General features: G+C 42.3%; 3 protein-coding genes across 5 annotated transcripts in view; all 3 read right to left on the reverse strand.

Annotated features, from left to right (window-relative positions):
* Positions 1-603: 603 nt before the first annotated feature.
* On the reverse strand, positions 604-3,951 carry n4bp2l2 (NEDD4 binding protein 2-like 2). The gene is given in 7 exon segments (XM_053422928.1): positions 604-1,441; positions 1,443-1,580; positions 1,682-1,758; positions 1,867-1,955; positions 2,355-2,479; positions 2,572-3,509; positions 3,815-3,951. Coding segments are annotated over 7 exon segments (1,422 nt in total). The 5' UTR covers positions 3,839-3,951; the 3' UTR covers positions 604-1,410.
* Positions 3,952-5,108: 1,157 nt separating this feature from the next.
* On the reverse strand, positions 5,109-18,074 carry brca2 (BRCA2 DNA repair associated). Of its 3 annotated transcripts, none has more exons than XM_053422926.1 (27): positions 17,911-18,074; positions 17,516-17,590; positions 16,729-16,935; positions 16,507-16,570; positions 16,193-16,221; positions 16,061-16,089; positions 15,859-15,970; positions 15,708-15,763; positions 15,466-15,553; positions 14,686-15,351; positions 10,487-14,563; positions 10,215-10,313; positions 10,059-10,128; positions 9,474-9,976; positions 9,193-9,383; positions 8,906-9,093; positions 8,630-8,800; positions 7,999-8,371; positions 7,759-7,914; positions 7,521-7,668; positions 7,337-7,449; positions 7,055-7,247; positions 6,781-6,947; positions 6,551-6,686; positions 6,211-6,467; positions 5,711-5,854; positions 5,109-5,611 (listed from the first exon to the last, which is right to left on the reverse strand). In XM_053422926.1, the coding sequence occupies exons 2-27, from the start codon at positions 17,565-17,567 to the stop codon at positions 5,255-5,257; spliced, it is 8,646 nt and encodes a 2,881-aa protein (XP_053278901.1). In that variant the 5' UTR covers positions 17,568-17,590; positions 17,911-18,074; the 3' UTR covers positions 5,109-5,254. The 3 variants fall into 3 exon arrangements, with proteins under 3 accessions (XP_053278901.1, XP_053278900.1, XP_053278899.1); XM_053422925.1 differs by having other exon boundaries at positions 16,507-16,564; positions 16,702-16,935; XM_053422924.1 differs by having other exon boundaries at positions 16,702-16,935.
* A 928-nt stretch (positions 18,075-19,002) lies between these two features.
* Positions 19,003-22,563, reverse strand: part of frya (furry homolog a (Drosophila)) — a 45,124-nt gene continuing 41,563 nt past the window's right edge. Inside the window, exons 58-61 of the mRNA XM_053422606.1 lie at positions 22,466-22,543; positions 20,908-21,018; positions 20,599-20,804; positions 19,003-20,504 (exon numbers count right to left, since the gene is read on the reverse strand). Coding sequence (XP_053278581.1) covers positions 20,246-20,504; positions 20,599-20,804; positions 20,908-21,018; positions 22,466-22,543 — 654 coding nt within the window. The 3' untranslated portion in view covers positions 19,003-20,245. The remainder of the gene's footprint in view (positions 20,505-20,598; positions 20,805-20,907; positions 21,019-22,465; positions 22,544-22,563) is intronic.

A 22,563-nucleotide genomic window follows, 5' to 3' on the forward strand; every position in this document is an offset into this window, starting at 1 on the left:
AAAAAGCCTCCGGGTGAGTGAAACACTTTTTGAAAACAAATTTCTTAAGACGTCAACATGAGAGTCGTGCTGAAATCTGTTTGATGTCTTTGAGCGTCCAACAAGAGGTTTAGGAATTAATGGAGATATTTGACTTGAGGTACAAGCGTAAAAAATACTGCAAATATAGGTAATATGGCAAAGTAATGTTTTAATGTCTGCAATGACTAATTAGAAATTGGAACTTAACATAAATCCTTACAAACTGACCACTGACAGTCTCAACATCCATTTACATTTTATTGTTTTAATCCTGAGATACTATATCAAGACGTTTCCCCCTGTGCTCGTATTTTAAGCCTCCACTGATCCTCAGGCAACCTGGGCCAAAATCCACACCTGGATAAAAATATATATATATACACCTAGTTATTTTGTGCTATTTAAAAAGAAAAACTTGAAATAGTGGAGTCTGCATAATATGAAGCAGAGAACAGAGAGGAGCCCAGATCTGTCACGTGAGGCTCCGGAGGAGAAGGTGAACAAAACCAACTGGGAGCGATTAAACATTTGTGTCAAACATGGCAGCCAATGGTTTCCTTAGAAAAATAAAATGCGAGCGTGAATATTTCAGAAATTTAATGGGAAGATTTTCACACTGGTAAAAATGTGGACTCGTGTTTGAGCAAAAACCAAAAGTCCAGACAAACTAAAGTCCTGACTAAAGTTCATAAAACAGGACCACGGTTCAATTCATTGATGTCCAACAGTGTTTTTGGTAAACTGTTATATTTACAATTGCACACTTTAGACAAAAACCTGAAAAAAACTAAACAGAAATTGTTCTAAGTCCAATTGTTGTACCATCAACAAATAGAAAAGTGTGATTTCCCCATAAACATATTTTTTTGTTCAGTTTAATAATTAGCTAAATGCTAATTCATTTAAAAAGAGATCGGAGCGCAGAAATTAACGGTGTGTGTGTGTGTTTCCATGGTTGTGTTTGCAGAACCATGGCGACAAATTAACTATGAAACAAGAGATTTACCGGAACAGAAACTTCTTCCAGTTACTCTGCAGATTTCAGGGAACCAGAAGCTGCAGGAAACAACTTAACAAAGAAACTGTTATTTGATCAGAACAATAATAGTTGTGTGTGTTGATGCCTTTTTCAAGGAACACACCAAATACAAGTGTGAAATGTCGTAAAAATACAAACCGCAAAAACAATGCAGATTTGTTCTTTTCTTAGAAAAAATATCACACACGACATTTTCCCAGTTGAAAATTTCTGTTGAGAAAATATATTTGCTCTCCCTTTGCACAAATTGCATGATATAAAATTATAAATTAATACAAAGAAACAACAGCAGCAGTGGAAAATATATTTTGCTAGGCAAAACGATTTGGCTGGTTAGATCCTTGTATCAACTACTGGAGCTCTCTGCTCCCCCCCCATCGTCTGCGGCGGCTCTGGTCGAGGTCGCTGGTTGACGTGAGGCGGCTCCTGGGAACTCAGCACAGTGTCTATGGAAATGGGGAATTTGAAGCGATCCAGCATCCGCGCGATCTTCTCCTGGGAAACCCCGTGCTTGTTTCTCCTTGAGGGTGAAATAAGTGCAGCGTGTTGTAAAGTCAGGAAGTGAAGCTCCTCAGAATTTGAACCAGAATCAAGTACAAACTGGTTATTAAGAAATCCTACCTCTGAAGCTCGTAAGGATCCAACTTCCAGCTGGTGTCAGGTTCACAGAAGTCGACCTGGTATCCTCGCTCCAAGGCCTGTTCGGAATCATTTTCATTAGGATCTATGAAAGAGTCGTGAAGCGTTGCAGCTAAATACTGTCGATTAGATCTAGACTCCTCATAATATGTGACATCACCACCTACCATTTTGACATATGGCTTCATCTCCCAGGCTTGAATGTTTGTATTATCGATAATAATTGGAGACCGGCGATCGTTCATAGCATCTTGGGCTGAAAGACAATTCAACACCAAACAGAGGTTGAACAGATTTCAGGCAATGAAATAAAAGTGTCTTCAAACTGTATTTCTAAAACTTTTTTTACTCAGTGGAACTTTTGCAAACACTTAACTGAAAGGACACAGCTCTGGGTTAAACAGACCAGTGTAACTCCTCTTTATTTACACTACTGTGTGAAACACTGAAGAATTTGAGATATTTTGATTCTTATCCCACAGGCAATAATGTCAGGGAAGCATCTGGTTGGTGACCTCTAAATATTTAAAACCGCCTACTTCCCATGTTCACTTCAAAACTGGGCGAACGTAAAAAACATAAAAAGGCCTTTTCCTGAAATGGAGACAATTTTTACAAAACATTAAAGCTGCATGAGTATTTAAAGAGTCACTACCTCTCTTCTGGTTCCATTCATGGGCCTCTCCAAGAAGGAATGGTTCATAGCAGTAGTCATCCTCGTGAGCAAAGTAGTCGTCTGTGCCCAGTATTACCCCACTGGGACCAGTGGAGAGCAGCTCCCTGTGATACAGATTGTGTAAATGTTAAAAAAGCACACTCCTTCATATCGAACAACACACCCATTGAAGTGACTGAAGGTTACACAGACGTACCTGGCAAGTGTTGATTTCCCAGATCCGGGCAGTCCCCTCAACAGGATCAGCACCAAGGAAGAACCAGGGGGTCTGCTGTGAGGCTGGGGCTCCCACGCTTGAGCTTCTGAATTAAATACTCGGTGTTGGTCGTGACCTCTGTTTCCGTTATCGAAGCTGCGAACCCGCTCATCCCTGTCAGAGTGATACTCTCCATAAGGGACCTGAGAGGGTGGTCCGCGCACATTCGGAGATGGGATGCCAGAGAACTCTTGATACTGGTTTGAGGGGCCTGAACCGCTCCAGTTGGGATTTTGTGGACCCTGGAATGCAGGTGGGGGCGGTGGATGACGGAATGGGGGTCCGTGTAACCCTGGGTTTGGTGGTCTGTGCTGTGGATGAGGATGACGCCATTGGTTCTGATGGTTCAGGTCCATGCCTGGCCTCGGCCCCCTGGGGTGATATGGCCCATTGTCATACCAGTGTGGCCAAGACGCCGGCCTCTCTCCCTCGCTTCTCCGCCAGCCGTCTGCTTCTGCAGAATGGCCGGCATTATACGTTCTCTCGCGGCCTGCGACCCGCATCTGTTGAGGTCGAGCAGATCGTTCCTCTGGTTTCCTGGAGTTTCCATCATCACCGTCGGGCGTGTCGATCTTCTCCAGCTCTTTGTAGAACTCGCTCAGCGTGTCCTCGATGTCATTGGACTCCTTGGACTCCTTGGACTTCTCTAACTTCTTCGGCTTCAGCGGCTTCTTCGCCTTCGGCACCTTCTTCGGAGCGGGTGTCGGCGGAGGAAACGCGGGCCCGATGAATGTGCTGCTGGTGAGTCCGACCTGCTTGATCACACGCTCCCTCTTGGTGCTGTCGCTGATCACAGGCCTAGGGTCACGTCCTCCCCCTCTACCCGCACGGCCTCTTTGCACAGCAGAAGGGTACGGGTTGGAGGATTTACCCCGCATCTGCGTGGAAACGGATTAAAGCCCCATGAATACACTGGAAAACAACAACCACAATAAATCATAATAAACGAACCAGTGCACTTATTTCCATCTGTACTGCTTTTAGTGCGGATAATATGAGTTTTATATCAGGCCAGTGTGTGTGTATAAGGACATAGAAACTCAATGAGGTCAGTGTGTGAAGCTAAACCGTGCTAGCCGCTGTTCTGACCCTGAAAACCGGTAAAAAACGACACTTTAACGTAAATCTGGTACCACGTGAACATACACATATCGAGTAAATGTCGCTATTCACGAATACTCACCATATAAACCCAGGCCTCATGCATAATGGCGTAGAAGTTAATGAAAAATAAAACCGGGAAATCAACTTCCAAACCGCTGCCTTGTTTACGGAAGCTCTTCTTCCTCTTCCTCCGTGTCGGCAAGATAACTCGCCACTGAGCGCTACAGCGCCACCTGCTGGTCTGGAGGCCACTTGACGAATTCAACGCAGAATGTTTTTTTGGACTTAATTATATTTGTGTTATTTAAATTCAGTGTTAAACAATCTGGTCTTAGTAAGTGGTGGCAACATTAATATTTTAACTATCACAATTAACACAAATGCAGTTACATTCCTTTCTTTGTCTGTCATCACATTTTATATCATGTGCAATGTTTTTAATACCATGTTATATAATTTCCAATATCATTCAACTGATTTAAATATCACGTGCAATATTTATGTCAATGTATTTACAGACATATCTGCAATATTTCATCTTACAACTAACATAACCTATTATTTTATCATTTCATATCGATTAATCAAAGTATTACTTTCTCTGTTTACACTTAATTTATTTTTCAATACACTTGTACTTTTACTGGATTTTCATCTTCACTTGTGATTTTACTGTTTGTTATTTTTGTATTCTATTCTACAGATATTGTGCTGTACTGTAACCTTGGAGCAAGCTGGCACAAGGATTTTCTTCTGGATTAATAAAGTCTTATATTATTACTTATCTTATCTTATTGTAGAATCTGAATTTATAAAATGTGAACATCAACACATATCTTTACATAGTTTTTTCTGTAAAGCTAAGGTTTCATATCGGTGCATATCAGCTTATATCGATATGTCTGTGAACAGCTCATAGTTTCCCATATTGTTCACCCACAGTTAAATTGATTGAACTCTAATACTTCAAGGTCTGTATTGTTCAGATCAGCCAATTCTTCATTAATATTTATTCAACTAAGTTTAATTCTTTATTTTCTCCAGGTCACCCCCTCAATACAACTATCTTATCTTGAACCATACAGTAAAAAACGCTGTATCTAATTCTATATATCAAGGGGAAGGATAGGGTCTTTACAAAGGTTAAGATATGGGGTTGGATAGAATTTAAGATATAGATAATTTTAAGTGCATACCGTTGTTTTTTACAACTGACTTTAAAGAGACTAAGTGTCCTCAGGTGTAGACAGTAGACATTCGGATCAGCTGTTATTTAAAAATAAAGAGATTATAAGAGGAACTCTGAAGCTGTCAAACCTAACTACAGCCAAAAAAGTAGAAAAGAAGAAAATCAGTAGAAAGTGATGACATGATTTTTCAGTTTTATACTTTTAATAAGTCGTGTGAGACAAAAAACATCCCACAGAATATGAACCATAAACATCTGTCTGTCTTTCCATTCACATTTGTACAGTTCTTCCCAGAGTTCCACTACTCATCATCATAGAGTCTTATGCATCTACATTAAATCACCAACACCCAAGTTCTGAGTGTCAATCATCGCCAGCTCCTCGTCGTTCACCCATTCGTCTTCCTTCGGTGAGACAACAGGTTTGCGAGCCGGAGTCTGTTCTGTCTTTAAAGTGCTCGGTGTCTCCGACCTCCGAGGAGGGTTGAACGTCTTCTTCACACAAGGAGTCACCACCGAGCCCAGATGGGAGAGAGCCGGTGGAGACGGGATGCGACACAGATAGTCCAGAGCTCTTCTCCTCTTCAGGCTTTTGGGGTCTTTCTCTGTTAAAGACGTTGGTGCAGACAGATTCCCGCTGACAGGGGTGAAGGATCCAACACTTCTGATTGGCTGCTGAGCGATCAGCTGCATAGAAAAAGGACAAGACTTTTAGTTTGTTGAGTCGATGCCAAGTGGTTATGAGAACAAATGGATTCAAAGTCAAAAGCATGTGCATAAACTCACGCTTTTCTTTGTATCTTGTCTTCTGTCAGTTGCACCAGCTGGGGTTAGAGGGTGGACAGCTGGAGAAGAGATGGATCTTAGACCATCGGACTTGAGTAAATGTAAAAGTTTCTCCTCAGCAGTGAGGAAGAAGTTCTGCTGACCCTGAAAACAGAAGATGGAAATTAGTGGATGGTATCCAAACCAAGGACGGATCGATGGAGAAGAGGAAAATAAGAGCTGGACATGGTTTAAAGAAAAGTTAACCCTTGTTAACAATGATTCCAGGGACTTGATCATATGTCCATACCATACTCCTGCACCAACACCTAATTATTTTAGTGTGGCTATAGAATTCTGATCAAAGTAGATACATGTGAAATGAAGAAAAGGCATAAAAACACTTGTTACAAGTCAATATGAAACAATAGTAATTTCATATTTGAGAAACTTTGTCCATCTGCCACATTTCCAGTTAGTCAAATATGCATGTCAACAGTGTTTGTAATTGTGGACTGTACCTGGAGCAGGTGTCTGAGTTGGCTGAGGGATTCCTGGAGATGAACCTCCTTGGGGTTCGTAGAGAAGACGGTCAGATCTCCAGCGTAGACAACAGGAGTGGGAGACAGGGACTGACCTCTCAGCTGCAGGTTGCTCAGAGCCAACAGCACACGTGGTTTTACAACATCCTCCAGGCCGGACTGAGCGAAGCTGCTGAAACAGCGCACTTTAACAAAGTTCAGTTCTCCATCAGCCAGATAAAATGCCGGAGAGGAACCTGTGTTCAAAAGTAAAAACAATTATTTAGAAAACTGTATGTTTATGAAAGGAACATTTGGTAAAAAAAATAAAATCCCCTACCCTGTCCATCCATGATACTGATGATAAATCCTGTGAGATCAACTTCTCCACACAGCGGCTGGAACTCTGGGTTTTGAAGATTCAGGAAACTGGTGGAAACCCTGGGTTGAAACTGTTCTGATAACCATTCCTGGGCCTGAAGGATAAAACAAAACATTTATATCGGACAATATTTTTATCATCCATCTGATTTACATGTACAGAATCTAATCAGCAGTTGCCGACCGTACCTGCAGGTCCTGAAACTGGGTTTTCTTGGTCCCAGTGAGTTGAACCGTTTCGATCCCGCTGCGTTTCTTTCCCTCTGAAGTGGAGAGATTATAAACTTTGTATCGACGGCCTTCCTTCAGTAAAGCCTGAAGATCGGAGGAGGGTCGCCAAAAATTCAGCTGGTAAACTAGAAACAAGAAAAATTTATTAAAACCAGCATTTTAACAAACAGCAGTTAATAAGTTTAAATAAATATTGATAGGTCAAAGGGAAAGAAGAAAAATGAAGTCACACCACTGCCTCTGCCCATAGAGTCCAGAACGCAGAGTTTCCACACGGGTGTGACGTCTCGTTTGGGACAGGTCCCGTCCCCGCTCTCTGCTTCTAGAGCACGACGGTATCGATCCTGTAGCTCAGCCTGTTCCTTCTCCATCAGAGAGCGTCTGTAGGTTTGAACAGTCTCCATCTGCTGCTCACTCAAATGGGCCTAGAGCACAGAAGCAAGAAAGGTATGTGACTAAAACTCTATTCATGAGAGAATCGAGTCAAAAACGAGCAAGGTACATTTTCTATCACCTCCAAGTAAGCTGGATCATCCTCCACTGCTTCATACAGCTCCTCTCCATCTTGCAGATTTGCAATATCCTGACGACTTATTGTGCGTCTTCTGCGTTGAGGTTTGTTTTTACCTGATGATCAAACAACTTGTTAAAACCTCGCCCATTTTATTCTCTACCTGATATGAGAAAAACACTCCTACCTGTCTGCTCTTTTTCAAATTCAGTTTGAATCTTGGCAAAAAGAATCTCCATGGCCTTTTGGTTTTGGCTGCTGTATCGTCTCTCCTCTTTCTCTTCTGCACGGCCAGAACGAAACACGACGCCAGCATCTGGTTTCCTCTCCATCCACTGGAAGAAAACCAACAGACATACAGACGAAAGGGATCAGAGCACAAACTTCCAGGAGAAAGGAGTAAATGAATAGAATACTAAACTCACCTGTATGGGGTAGCTTCTGAGTATGGTAATGTCCACACATCCTACTGGTCCTCCATTGCTGTACAAACTGGAGACAGGCAGCAGGAACGGCCGGGGATCTCTGTGAAATCCCAGCTTGGTGTCCCACCGTGCAGGTCTGGTGCTGTTGGCACAAATCTAAACACACAAACAATAAGTCAGCATTTTCTCTTTGTTGAAGTCGCTGAAAGAACAACAGAAGGACTTTTGGTCTCCATGCACCTTTAACATGAGGGACTCCGGTGCCTCCAGAGGAGAACAAGCCTCTTGGGATCCCACAAGTTGAGCCCCGTAGACGATCAGCTTCCCGCCGACAGCCAGTCGACCTTTGTGAAGCATGGCAGTCAAAGGTTCATCCAGCTGAGCTTTGATGGCGTACCATCCATCCGTCAGCCAAACTACTGCAAAGGGGGATTCGACCTTGGCATCGGCCCCCTGTGGAGTCTTGGTGTCACTGCGAGTTGGTCTGATTGAGGAGTGTCCCCGGGAGACGACCCCACAGACACAGAGAACCAGGGACTTGGCCGATGTGTCGTCCTTTTCCATGATCCTCCTCAGAGCGGGTCTACGGCTGTGGTCGATCTCTACATCATATCTAAGACATGGAGAATAATCATGTTTTCAATAATATTCTTATTCTTCTGATAGTAAATCATTCTCTATACTCAGTGACAATTAAAAGTATTGTAAGATCTTTTAGTATTCAATTAATCAGTCAATCGATATGCAAATAATAATTCCTTGCAGCCCTAAAACCCCATATTTTGTAGAGATGACACAAAATGGCATTACTCTGTGTACTTGAATTTGTACAGAAGTATATTTGATATTCACAAGTTGTGATACTACGTACCTGTACTTGAGCTGAAGGAGAACCTGCTGTGGCGTGAGACAGAGGCCGCCCATCGCTTCTGGAAAAGATCTTTCCATGGAGGCTTGTTTCCACACGATCCATCTGAAGTGATTGAACACCCACTCCTCACTCATCAGTTTAGGATCCACACCTGGAGTGTCACACATGGCTCTGTGGAAAGTGTAGAACAAGATGATGTTGAGGACAATCAACCTGCACATTGTTTCTCTAACAGTATAAAATCCGATTAAAATGAATAAATACAATTAAAATTACTTATAAAACTCTTCTTTTCCTGCAGTCCCATCCTTGCTGGGGATTAGCCATCCTCCATCGGCCAGCTGAACGCCGCCTCCGTCTGTAAACGCTTCCAGTTTCAGGAACTGATGCACATTGAAGCGAAAAGCCTCGGCTGTCTCGCTGCTGATGTCGGACACATGTTGATGCACTCCATATCCATACAGCTGAAACACGACATCAAGATGTTAAAACACAAGATACTTCAACCAAATCCTTTCTGTGACAACATATTCTCTGAAGCCCAATGACAGTCGTGTCCTTGCCTGTTTTGAGGAGTATCTCCCAGGGAGCTTTCCATTTGCAGCAGCTTTTAATGGGATCCTTGAAACCCCCGAGGTTTTGGTTAGAAACAAACTTCCAGGCAACGGTCGGATCGTCTGTCGCTTCTTTTTCCTGATTCTCATGTCTTGCATATCCCGTGCCAACTCCACATTTTCAAGATTCTGAAACATGTCTGTAAACCATAAACACGATTGTTTTAGATATGTTCTGTAGATCTTTACACTGTGCAACATTGACTCTATGCAGAAAGGCTGTACTGCACCTTGGCTTCTGGAAAACGTGTCGTCCTCACGTGTTGCCTTTGCAGCAGAGTCCCCTGAACCACCGCCAACGGGAACATTGTGATTATCAGTCAGATAATCATGCTTTGTGTCGGCCAAGGCCACCTGTGGAATATCTCCTTTCCTTGTATTACCAGCTAAATCTGTACTGCTTTGTGTTTTCTTAGTGGGCGGTAAGACAGTGCTGCGGTTAGTGGGTGTTACAAAGAGATGCTGATGTTTGTCCTCCTCCTGCTGCTGCTGTGGTTTACAGGAACTCTCTTGGACAATAGTTCTTTGTTTTTTGAAAGGAGGAACAAATGCAGGAGGTGTTCTTGTGTTGACTTTGAGCACTGCATCCTTGCAGGTCTCCATCTTTGCGTTCTTGAGGAATGGAGGAGCAAACGCTGGCTTGTTTGAATGCGCTGATCTGCTTCCTCCTGAGGTACACTGTTGTGTTGGTGTTGTGTTTTGCAGTTTGGCTTCCACATAGTTTTTTCCGTTCCTGTGAGACAAAATAATACATCATTAAAGAGCTGATACCTCATGACAGACACTTATAAACATGGCAAACGAGTCAAGCTTACCTGTGTGGCTGTGTGATATTAGGATGAGGAGAGGTTTGAAACTTGAAAGCTCTCCTGTCTTTCATTACACCTTAATTGAGAAAAACACAGTAGAGTTATCACATTTATGAGAAAATATATAAGAATGGAAAATGTCCTTTCGGGCAAATAACTTACTGTCTGGACAAGTTTTCAGTGGCTGTAGTGTTAAACCTCTCGGACCAACAACAGTCCGATCGAATTCCTCCAGTAATCGTCTTTTCAGGGGAGGCTGACCTAGAACAATAAAATAAGGTTCTGGTTAATTTGAACTGTAACGTAGAAATACAATTCAATTCAATTGAAAACTTGATCTAAGATGAAATTAAACTTGCTCTTTAAATAGTCCAGATTCAATAAGATCAGACGACACTGAGACAAGCTGTGCATCCATAATAAAAATAACGTACCAGTCATATTTGCATTGTCTCCCAATCTTTTCCCTCTTCCTTTCTGTTCTTCTGCAGATGTGGCATTGGATCCTGGGTAATCTTGCACTGGCTCATTCTCTGATGTCACGGAGAGACTTTCATCCTCTAACAAAGCTTTGGTGCAGTCGAGCGCTTCCTGGGCGAGAAACCTCTGCTGGGTCTCAGAGCAGCCACTGAAGTGAAGTGATGGAAACATTTGAAATGAAGACTCCTCCGGCCTTTTGGAATTGGGTCCCTCACCACAGTTTGTACGTTGAACTTCACAACCCAACACGTTTGCTGTTTCCTTTCTAAGAGTGTCGTGGAGCTTGCTCTCCCATGATGTGGACGTTTTACCTTCTTTTACCTCAGATGCACCTTTAAGGGCATTTTCTCTGAGAATTTCATTTTCAGGGTCAGTCAGCACAGACGGAAAAGATTCAACGACTTCAGGGACACTTTCCTCAGCAGACATGTCCTTGTCATTCGCTGTCATGAAAGTACAATCTGTACTTCTTTCCACATTTTCTATATTTGATAGATCTGACTTGCGGGCACGTGGGCTTCTTGAGTACGAGTCCGAGGGAGGAGTCTCTTCATCTGCCAATTCTTTGAAAAGGTTCTTTGCATTCAGAAGATTTGTCGCTGACACGCTGACTTTAGCTCCCCCTGCAGTTGAGAAACCACAACTTATTTTTCCTGCACTATTCTGAGCCTCTTCGTGTTTGTCGCTCTTTCTTGTGCCTGAAACAGTCGGGATCTCTGCACTGAGATCCATGTCACTGAAGAGAGCTTTTGCTTTTTGGAGGGCTTCATATGAAAATGCCACCGGTTTACCACTGGCTGCAAGGAATCCCCCTTTCCTCTGTGGTACACAAGAAACTAGCAACTTGGTATTTGTTGTTTTTACCTTATTCTGGGCTGCAAATGAAAGAGCGACTCCTTTTACACTCTGAGGCGTCCCACTGTCTTCTTTTTGTTTCAGATTTTTGTTTGTATCCGTAACCAAAGCACTTTCATTCAACAGTGACTTTGCTTTGGTCATTGCATCATCTGACACACACACTTTTTTCCCACTGGCTGTACAGAACCCACCACCGCTGCTAAATGTTTTGAAGTCAGAGGTGCCAGTTTTCTCTGATGTTGTGCACAACCGGGTTGAAAGATGCTTTGATGGGTTTCCATTGGTCAAGTCTTCAAGTGTCCTCACATCCCCGGGATGCAGAAAACCGTTCTTGTTTACTGAGTGTCCACTTCCACGCTCTTCAGAAGTGTCTGTCAGCCCCTGATCTTGTTCCTTCTCACTGTCGCCTCCCCTCACAGGTGCTACACTGCTCTCATACTTAACCATGGTTCCGTTGTCTCTGTCCATATTGTCGCAGTCTTCAAAGAAAGCCTCTGCTTCTTGCAGCGATTCTACCGAATCAGAACCGTTATCAAATTCTTTCAAAATGTTTTTTGCTTTGAACTTTTTTTTCTTAGACAAGCCCCCTGATGCTCCCCCTGCAGTTATGAAACCACAGTGTGTTTTGTCTGAATTGTCAGCGTTGCCTTGAGTCTCCTTTGTGTCTGAAACAGCCGGGAGCTCTGCACTGAGAGTGATGTCACTGAAAAGAGCTTTTGCCTTCCGGAGGGCCTCAGCTGAAAGTCCCACAGGTTTCCCACTGGCTGCAAGAAATCCACTTGTCCTGGATGCAAGACCTCGAACCGGCGTCTTGGAGTGAGATGGTTTTACATCGATTTCATCCTCGACTGCTTCACATTGAATCAGGAGCAATTTAGCCTTCTTGAGAGCTGCGGCCGAGACCACGACTCCTTTGCCGCTGGCTGTTTGAAACCCTCCATTTTTAATTGGTCCAACTTGAATTTGATCGGCCACATGAGCTGTTCTTAAAGCATCTCCTTCCTGTTGCAGTTGGTTCTTTGTGTCCTCAGGTGCATGACTTTCATTTAACAGACGCTCAGCTTTTCTCACCGCATCAGCCGACACGCAGACTTTCTTCCCGCTGGCTGTAGAGAATCCTCCGCCATTGTTCGACTGATTCATTCCAGAGGAGCCAGAACTCTTTGATGTCGAGCACAAGGGAGAAGAAAATGCTTTTAGAGTCGATTTGTGCTGTACAACCTTTGTGTGACTGGCAGCTGGTCCAGCACTCGCTTTTGAACATTCCCCGATTGCTTCTTCAGAAAAGTTCTCTTTGAATCCTTGCATACCTTTAAATTTCAAAAGGCTTTTCGTGTGACTGACTGTAGGAAACTGTTCGGTGTTCTTTTGATGTTTTACAGACGCAGCAGGTTTATTGTCGGTAATGTCGCAGTCTTTGAAGAGAGAATCTGCTTCTTGCATAGCTTTCGCTGAAATAGAAACCCCCTTCCCACTGGACAATTGGAAATCACTTTGATACGAAGATGCTTCCATTTTTCTGTTATTAAAAGTCAATGCAGCATTTGTATCTGTAATGCTGGTGATCTGTCGCTGCTCGCTTTTAGCAGCAGCATCACTGCTCAGCTTGTCTCCCAACTTCTGATCAGTCAGATTTTCCCCTAAATCTGCAAACAAGGCTCTGGCTTTTCTCAAATGTTCTTTTGAAATTCTCAAATCACTTCCTCTCGCAGTTTTGAATCCTACACTAGGCATCAAAGGGGTTTTGTTCTCCTGCTCGCTTGTCTCAGTGAACCCAGCTCTGTTAGGATTTTGGGGTTCAGCTGACACAATACAGCGCCTTCTGTCAGAGATGCTCTTTGAAGAGGGAGACGCATCTTCAGTGGAGGGAGTTTCTTTTGTCAGTGTGGATCTATTTGTCAGAGTTGATGCCTCACAGTTGGAAGCTGACGTCATTTTATGCTTTTCAGCATCGGAACTAAAGCTGTCATCGAAATCAATACCCATAAAAAAATCAGGGTCAAGTTCTTTGTCCGCTTTTTGTGGGGAGGTGGCCTCATCTTGACAGTGCTGCTGTAGCTTTGCAGTTTTGAACTGTGTAAAGTCAAACTGGCTATCTGCTTCCTCCATGAGAGTGCACAGTGCTGTCACGTCAGCTTTCTGTGACGCCGTTAGCTGACAACTTATCTCCCCAAATCTTTCACTCGATGACGGTGGCTGCTTTGAGGCAGCGATTGTATTTTTCACTGGATCAATACTGGTGTGAATTTCTTCTTTAGCTCCGCTGCCTCTTTTAGTCGACTCAGCACTAAAGGGCCTTTCAGCTTTGTTTTCTTCAAACAGATGCTTGGCTCGCTCCAGGTGGGCTGGGGAAACTTCTATAGCCTTATTTGAAGCGGTTTTGAATACTGATGCATGGACGGAAGGAAGAGAGACCGTTGCTCTCTCTGGAAAGTTGCCATCACTTGGAAACTTGGCTGGAAAGTGATTGATGGTATCCACACCTTCTGTTGCACCACTGGGCAGTTCTGTTGATGTGCTCTCTATGTGAAACTCGCTCTCTCTGCAAGGGCCCAGTGTCTGGCCTTCCTTCACTGCACTCGACAGCTTAGCTTCAGTTTCAGCTCCTTGATGATATTTTACATGTTTAATATTTGTAGATAGGGAAGAAGCAGGTCTTTGGGTTTCAGTTTTAAAGACAGTCTTTTGTTGACTTTGAGCATTGTTCTCGGAGCTTGGAAGAATAAAGGATGTGGAAGTCAGATGAGAGATGTCTGCAACAGCGGAGGGGAATCCGCTATCAAATCCTGTTCCCTCATTGATGGAGAAATTCTGAGCAGTGGCAGAAACAGGTTTTCTCTCAGTGGTGTGATCACAGTCAAGAGGAACGTTTGCTTGTCTTCCTCTCTGCTTGGCTTGCTTCATGGCGTTCAGACAAGTTGAGGGAGAGAAGCCATTTTGAGGAGTAACCTCTGCTACTTTGCTTGGTTTCCCTGGGCCTAACATTTGACTGAAGTCTTGTGCAAAATCTCTGCAGAGCTGCGACATGTCGAGCTCCTGGGCTTTTGGTTGAACAGGAAGAGGAACGTTTTCTTCCGTGTCATTTTTCTGTTTTTGTGTCTCATCCTCCTTGATTCTGCAACAGTCTGCTTCATCTTGGATTTCACCCAACAGCTTGGCACTCCCTTTGTTCCCTGAAAGAAAGCAGGAGGATAAAAAGGGAGAGATTCATTCAGACTTTTCCATATTGACAAAACGTGGATTATAGCATTTTATGCATGAATACATTCACATGCATGAGAAATGTTACCAGAACCTGGAATCCTGGGGGAGGTGTCATTCTTCACAGACGGTGGTTCGTTTCCCTGAGCTTGTGGTTTTGGAGTCTCAATGGTGTAAACAAATTGTCTCTTTTTCTTTGTAAATCCATAGTATGAGCCCGTCAAATGCGGCCTGGTGAGCTGGCTAGAGTCAGAGCTGCTCCGCAGTTGTTCTGGTACAGTTTTGTTGTCCACTTGTGTAGCAGCATGATTATTATCCCTGCAAGAGGAATCTACGGACGAGGGAGGAATGTCAGATAAACTCAATGGCGACCACTGGGTGATTCCAGTATCTCTAGTCTTCTGTGGTGGGGGTGAGGATATTTTGACAGGTTCCCGATCATCTGTCCTCTGTTCCAGTGAGGCAGCGCTGTTAGTAATCGAGACGTCCGTAAAGCTGCCGACTCGTTCTTTAGTCGAAATGATCTGTTTTCTCTTGATTCTGTCAGTTTTCACTTTTCTCAAGGCTGAACTACTGTTGGAGAAAAACATGGAGAGAACATTTTCCGCTCCATCAAGAACACTGGCCACGGTGCTGCGTACATCCCCATCCTCAATAGCATCTGGAAGCTTCTGTCGCCAAACACTCGGACTTGGATGCGGTGAATCCTGGGGGGAGTTATGGGACTCTGGATTCTGAGCAGCCTCAGGGGAAACAACACCTGTGGTTTACAGACAAGAAATTATTATTGGTTGTTTTCTATTATGGATCGAAAAGTCCAGCTACTACTGCATCCTCCATAATATTAGCAAAATGTACAGGAAGGAGTCAGTACCTGTGTGAACCAGCACATGGTTGTTTTGGGGTGATACTGCTGTAGCTACGGATGCATTTGAAAGTGAAGGAAAAAGCTTCCGTACAAACTAAAAACAGGGAAACAAAAGAAGGAAAAAATATAATTTCAGAAGCAATATACAAATGTATTATTAGCATAAAAAAAGGCATAAGCAGAGACTTGACATTCACTTAGTGTTAAAAATGTATCTGCTATGGAGTCAGTTTCGACACAATACTCACAACCACATTGCTGTCTTCAGAAACACTCATTGGACTGGGACTCTCATCGGTTTTAGCTGCAACAAACAATTATCAAACAAATCACATAAATGGATTTTTATCACCAACAAAAAAAAATCAACCCTAACAACTAACTAACTCATTTGCTTACATAAAATCAGAGTGGACGGCACAGCAGGTGGGGTGTTCAGAGAACTCGTCCACGATATGTCCGGATGAATCTGTGCACCTAGACTTTCAGATATTTGCTTGGCATAGCTAACCTGTCATTCGTAAAAAGAGAGCGAACCTTGATGTTATCCATTACTCCACATTCAAATTTGCTGATTTACAGTTTGATTTTATACACTTACTGGGGATTTGGGTGAGGTCTGAAGAAAATCTGTACAGATGACAGGAGCAAAAAAGAACAGATAACAGATGATGATTAAATATTTATTTAAATTTTACTTTAAACAGATTAAATGTATGAAGCTGCAGCTCACCAAAACGTCCACATTTTGATTCAGAGATCCTAAAAAGAACAAGATGGACACTGAAAACTACAGCAGTGACAACACAAGGGACACATACAACAATTGCTTGACAATAGCTCAAACACTCAATGTCCAGAGAAAGTACATGTATCTTTTCTCAAAGCACAATTCGTGATTGTCAGGAGCTATATGAAAATCAGAGAATGTTCACAGTTCGTACTCATGACTTGAAATAAAAACTACGACAATAAAAAGTAGAATATCTGAAAAATGTCTCTTTCAAACAGCACGGGCAACAAGGTCTTGAGAGTTGTTGCACTCACCTCTCTTTTGTCATATGAAACAAACATGGACTTTGTGTTTCTTTCCAGGGCCGTGCTTCTTTTTCTAAGGAAAGAAATACAGAATCATCACTTTTTAGATGCAGCCATCTACAGTCCTGTATAACACATATTTTAGGTGCAAGAGAAATATTAATGCATAAACATATCAACGGTTTAATTTGAATGAGACATTACCTTGCTCAGCAGTGAACGACTGCTCACCCTCAGTTTCCGGGGACACAACTCGACTGCGTCTGAAAACTTTCGGGGTAGAGAACAGCTGACTTTCCAGTGCGGTTCTGTCACAGGGGGCTTTGAAGTTTCCCTCTTGGTTGGCACAGAGCTCATCTTGATCAGATCCATTTCCCTCACTGGTGGAAGTTTGAGCTGACAGGACGTGAAACCAGTCGGGGTCCAGTTGTCCCAGCTCTGGATAGGGAATCAAAATAAAAAAGGATTCTAGCTCAGTATGAAGTAAACCAACTCAAGGTTCACAGCACATGATTTATACACAATAGTACTTCTAACAAACTGTACCATTACTGAGAATAACTCATCACTGCTCCCTTTATCTCTATCAGACATTTTCTTATGTACAAATACTTTAAACAATCGCACACTTTCCCATGATGTTTCAAACTGTTTCTTCTAATCGATGTTATACGCAGCATCTATTGCACTTCTGTCTGTCCCTCACATGTGGCTCACTGAGGTTTCTACGGTTATTCCTCTGTTAAAATGTTTTTTCCTTAAGAGCAGAGGATGTCACACCTTATTAAACCCTATCAGACAAATTGTTATTTGTGAATATGGGCTATAGGAATACAAATGTGTTTGTGTGACTGTTATTGGTTGTTTGGTGATCGTGCAGCTACAAGTAGTATTAAAAGTAGAGCCCTGCAACAAGCTATCTGTGGCCTATAACGTGAAATGCTTGGTCTTATAAATATTTTATTAACTCCACTGCAGTTTATAACTTTGATTTTTTTCTACACAACACTGATCTCACCTTTCCAGATCTCATCTTTAAAGGTGTCATACATGTTCCAGGGAGACTCCATTCCAGGAGACTACAGGTGGTCGCCTGAGGAGACAGAGGAGTTTTCGAGGTCACTAAGTTATGATACAGAAACTGGTGTTAGCTACAGCATGTTAGCTTAAAGGTGGAGGTGGGTCGAACTGCAGCTGATGCTCAGGACCTCACGTCGTGGAGCTGCAGGTCGACTCACGTTAGCTTGAATGATAATTAAACTACTTCAGACACATGGCAGTGTTCGCTGACGTTTGAGTCCTTGTGTTTTAGGAAGCTGACACTGTTTAGGAAAACCCCCAAATGCAGAACTGCGAACTAACAATTCACAAAAAGTTACGAGACGACTGGACGTGAAAGTTGCTCTGACTCACCATGACTGCGGAAGAAGGTCTTGTCTTTCATGTCGCGATGAAAACTTCTTATAAACTTTATGCAACAAACCACAAACGGTGATGTAAAGTGGTAACGACGTGTTTACGTGTTTACATGTTTAGCTAGTTAGCTGGTTAGCTAGTTCTACGAAAACAAAGCTCGCGCGCCGGTAACCGGAAGTTAGTATGACTTCAAAATAAGAGGATGTCATATAAAGAATCCAACAGATTTAACATAAGCCGATAATTATCTTAGAAATGGTTTATTTCATAGATAGATAGATGGATAGATATTTAAATGACATTTATTCTTAAATGTATAAACGAGACATATATACATAAACTTGAATAAATATAAAATACAGTGTTTACGTATAAACATTGAATATAAACATGATAATATATAAGAAGAAACTCTTGTTCTGTTATAAGCAAAACACATACATTATACAAGCATTGGCAAAATAGTTCCATCCATAGTAATAATGATAATGATCATGATGATACTACTACTAATACTTCACTACTACTACTACTAATAGTACAAATATAATAATAAAAGCACAGCAGCACTGGGCGAGCCCGAGAACATGCATTTTGAAGCGCTGCATGCGTTTTGCCTGAAAAAAATAAATAATGACTGATGAAATATTGTCACATAGAGCGGTTCACCGAAGCGGTGTGACGAAAAATAGATCTTTGAGTTAGTTTGTATCTCCATCTTATTGTGATGACACTCATCTCAATTTAAAGTTGATCTGATGTAAGCCCTGGGACAAGTACCTCAAAGTAAAAATGTGGACTATGGCCAAATGGCCACTAAATTCAAAATAGCAGGCTTCATTCCTCTTGTGTTTTTCCAATTGCACCTCCAGACGTTTTTGTTTGTCTGGTCATGATACACCTGTGTATCGATTTTTGTGACGATCGGTCAATGCGTTTTGGTAAGAATTTGAGCATGTTAAAGCCCTCAAAAAAGCCAATTCATTTGCCTGAAAAATAATAATCCTTACAATTTCAATAGGGCCTCACTGTCTGTCAGTGCCTGTCGGTGCTTGGGCCCTAATAATAAATCACAACATGAAACAACGGTTTACAAATGTATGTTTTATTTTCATCGTTACATGAGTGTACAGAACACCAAAGTACAGTACATTGCAAAGGCAGTAGTATTTACAAAGCGGGAGGCTACTCCAACACTTCCTGTGCAAGCTTTACAAATATCTCTTTTACTCCTTATGCAACTCAAATTGTACGTTCATAAAAATACAATCTTATGAGTCTTGAGCGAAGCCCCCGCTGCACTATGTACAAATATTCAGCTAAAATAGTTTTCTGTGTTTGTCGATAAACATTATTATTACACTTTATAGTACATAGAATTTGCAAGCTTGGCAGATTCCAAACAAAATATTAGTTTTCTATAAATCTAGTCTGATAAAAGCATGTCTTTCTCTTGCAAATGATATAAATATTTCCCCTAATTGCTAAAAGCTGCACAGTTAAAAGGTACAGTAAGATTTTTTTTTAAGTAACAGATTACCCACACAGAAGGATGTAGGTTAGGGAGACATTACAGTAGATTTGCAGCTCATGTCAGAGTAGTTAATGTGAACAAGTTAATAATTGTAATTAAAGAAATCAGTATCCGTAATGCCATCGAGGATGGTCGTCAGGTTTAGATTCACACACTCAGGCACCAACACACAAAACACACACACAAACACGCACGCACGCACACAAACACACACACACACACAAAAGATCCACTACTTTAAGCAAGTAATGAAGCCTCCCTTTTTCTTTACTGACAATGTTCATTTTTTCACTGCTCTGATATTCAAATACATTCTTTCAGGAAACAGTAAAGGTTTTCCACTCCCATGACGGATTGCACATTTCCCCTTGACAATTAAAACAACGTAACTGAAAAAGAGTTATTAATCTTTGGTATGTCATTTGTTGACCGACCTCGGTATCAAGTGTTTTCGCTTTGTGAAAACTTCTATCATTCGGATCCTGGAAACCAGACCAATCAGCAAGCTCATGTTTATTTGCCCTTGCAGATTGGTCTGGGGATGCCAGGCTATTAGTGCAATAAAAGCCTAACTTTCTCGTGTGTCACTCGTGTGTCTAAAACCAACAGTATTGCTGCACGTCTAGAGATCTGACTTTGTGATGTGCTCTGAGTCACAAGAGGAGGTGTTTGGTTATTCCCAAGAGAGAGCAGAGAGCTTGTTAACCACTGAGATGATAGCAGCAACCCCAGACAGCACTGGAGTGTTGGCATAGCACAGGGAGTTGGAATGGACATCGCTGCGCTGCCAGACCTCACTCAAAGAGTCGAGCCTGAAATGCTGGAGTCTGGGAGGAAAGCGGTGATGGCTCGGTAGCCCTGGGCTCGTCTGATCATGTCCCGCATCTCCCAGTTCAGTTCCATCAGCTTGGCGGAGATTTCTGTCAGGTCCTGCCTCGAGCCCACCAGAGCAAAAGTTCCTGTTTGACCCAAAGTTTGATGTCTGAAGAAGATGTTCAGTAAGGTCTGGACCTCCTCCTCAGAGTGGCTGCCAAAGATGTCGTTAGGCCACATTGTTCTGCAAAGACAAATAGAAAAGGTTGTTGCAGGGGGCATTTATTAACATTAAAAACCACACATATTTAGAAAAGCAAAGATTATTATTTTCTCACCTGCACTCACGAATGTAGCGGATGGCTGCCTGAAGCTCGTTGTTCTTCAGACCCTCCAAAATGGCTTGCACAGCAGCTTCAGAGGAGCTGAAGGTGGGCTCAGAGCAGCAGCTCTCACGGGCAGCCGCCTCATCACTCGTGACCGAGGCCGCTGCCGCCCTCAGGTTGCTCTTCAGCTCATTTAGCTCTCTGGACATATTCGTCAGCTACAGGTTGAGAAGGATACAAATTATTCAACAGGGACATGGATTCAATATCGAGTGTCACGGTTCAAAAAAGAGGAGACAAACAAATGCAAGATGCACCTACCTCAGGAATTGAGCTTATTTCACGGAACTGTTCTATCAGCTTACAGTAGGACTGAAAAAGCAGCAACAGCTGAAAGTGGAGTTTGTAGAGTCTTTGACAGAGCTCCAGTTGCTGCAAGAGAGAGGGAAGTGGTTGTTAGGAAAAGTCCTCTTTATTCCTGTTATAATAAACACCACTAGCTACCTGTAGATTGATGCTAAACCTGCTACGGTTCTACAGAAAACTACACGACTGCTAAAAGACAATTTAAAACAACTTCCAACTTACAGCCAGAGATTCCATTTGCTACAAAGCACGCATGTTACAGGACAGAAAATAAGTGAGGAAAACAGAGACTCAAAAGACGGACATGCAGTTCCTCATAACTTTTATTTAGAGGTATTAGCAGAGGTATTTTCTATTGGCATGCAAAGAGGTAGGAAAAGTAAGGGGGGATGTATGTGTAAATTGGAACAGAAAGGAGAACAGGGCGTTGACATGAATTAATCCAAAATGAAACAAGCCGAGCAAATGAACAGTTTTGCCTGTTAATTGGCAGAAATGCACTCACTTTGGTGACAATCTCTTATTATTCATTGCCAGGTTTTAACAATAAAAACCTTCATCGGCTATGAAGTGAGCAGAGGTGGGAAGTAACAAAGTACAAATACTTCTTTACTGTAGTGAAAGTAGATTTCTCAGGTATCTGTACTTACGACTATTTTACTTCCTACATTTTACACACAAATATATGTACTTTAGACTCCTTACATCTTCAAAACAGTCTCATTACTTTTATTTGAATGCATTCAGGGGGATTTCTTTATTATTTTATTTTATTTATGTCCATGACAAGGAGTAACAGCATAGAAGAAGTGAAGAATCAGCCAACATCACTGAGAACGTCCACAACGAAGCAGGGCAACAAAACATTCCCTATCCCTGACCTTATTTCAATTAGGAATACTACATTCTATTGTAGTCTACACATTTTCATACTCAAAAATATATTCTTGTTTTAACCCCTGTTTGTTCTCCACAGATAAAGTCGGTAGAGGTGGCCCTCCCCCTTTTTTTAGTTTTGAGTATATTTTAGAGCCTGTACTTTTATACTTTTACTTGAGTAAAGAGGTTGAATCAATATGCATACTTTTACTTGAGTCATATTTGACACAGGTATCTGTACTTCTACTCGAGTAAAGATTGCGTGTACTTTTGCCACCTCTGGAAGTGAGTGTACTGTCCAGATTAAATGCAACTCAAGAGAACTTGCTCTCATGCCCGGCGGAGCTGGAAACGATCACAAGGCACGCTGGGTATGAGACGATCGATGTGATGCGCGGCAACTCAAGGATCGTTAGAAACTTGACATTTATATAGAGTGAGAAATAACGAGAGGCAACACTCACAGAGCTACAGTATCACACAGTAACCGTCAGGCAGAAAGTACAGTAAGAAAGGTCAGATGAAATGGCATCCTGAGCATTTACACTGAATTCAGGAAATAAAGTACATTCTCGCTTGTTTGGACCAGTATGACAAAGTTATTAATCAGATTTCTTATAAATTAAGCTTTTACCTTTTCCTCATGCTCCACCGGTTGCCTTGTTATACCCCCAGCAGTCCGGGGAAAGGTGGCCTTACAGTTGCACAACCACTGACGGGAACAGAGACAAC

The sequence above is a fragment of the Pleuronectes platessa genome, chromosome 5 (genome assembly GCF_947347685.1).
Source record: "Pleuronectes platessa chromosome 5, fPlePla1.1, whole genome shotgun sequence".
Classification (NCBI taxonomy): domain Eukaryota; kingdom Metazoa; phylum Chordata; class Actinopteri; order Pleuronectiformes; family Pleuronectidae; genus Pleuronectes; species Pleuronectes platessa.

What these genes read in the sequence shown, in the direction of transcription:
- brca2 (XM_053422924.1), bottom strand. Translation starts at nt 17,567, where the DNA reads ATGGAGTCTCCCTGGAACATGTATGACACCTTTAAAGATGAGATCTGG. An exon ending in GCCGTCCACTCTGATTTTAT is followed by an intron (nt 15,764 to 15,858) that starts GTAAGCAAATGA and finishes TGTTTGTTGCAG; the next exon opens with CTAAAACCGATGAGAGTCCC. An exon ending in AGACAATGCAAATATGACTG is followed by an intron (nt 10,314 to 10,486) that starts GTACGTTATTTT and finishes TTATTGTTCTAG; the next exon opens with GTCAGCCTCCCCTGAAAAGA.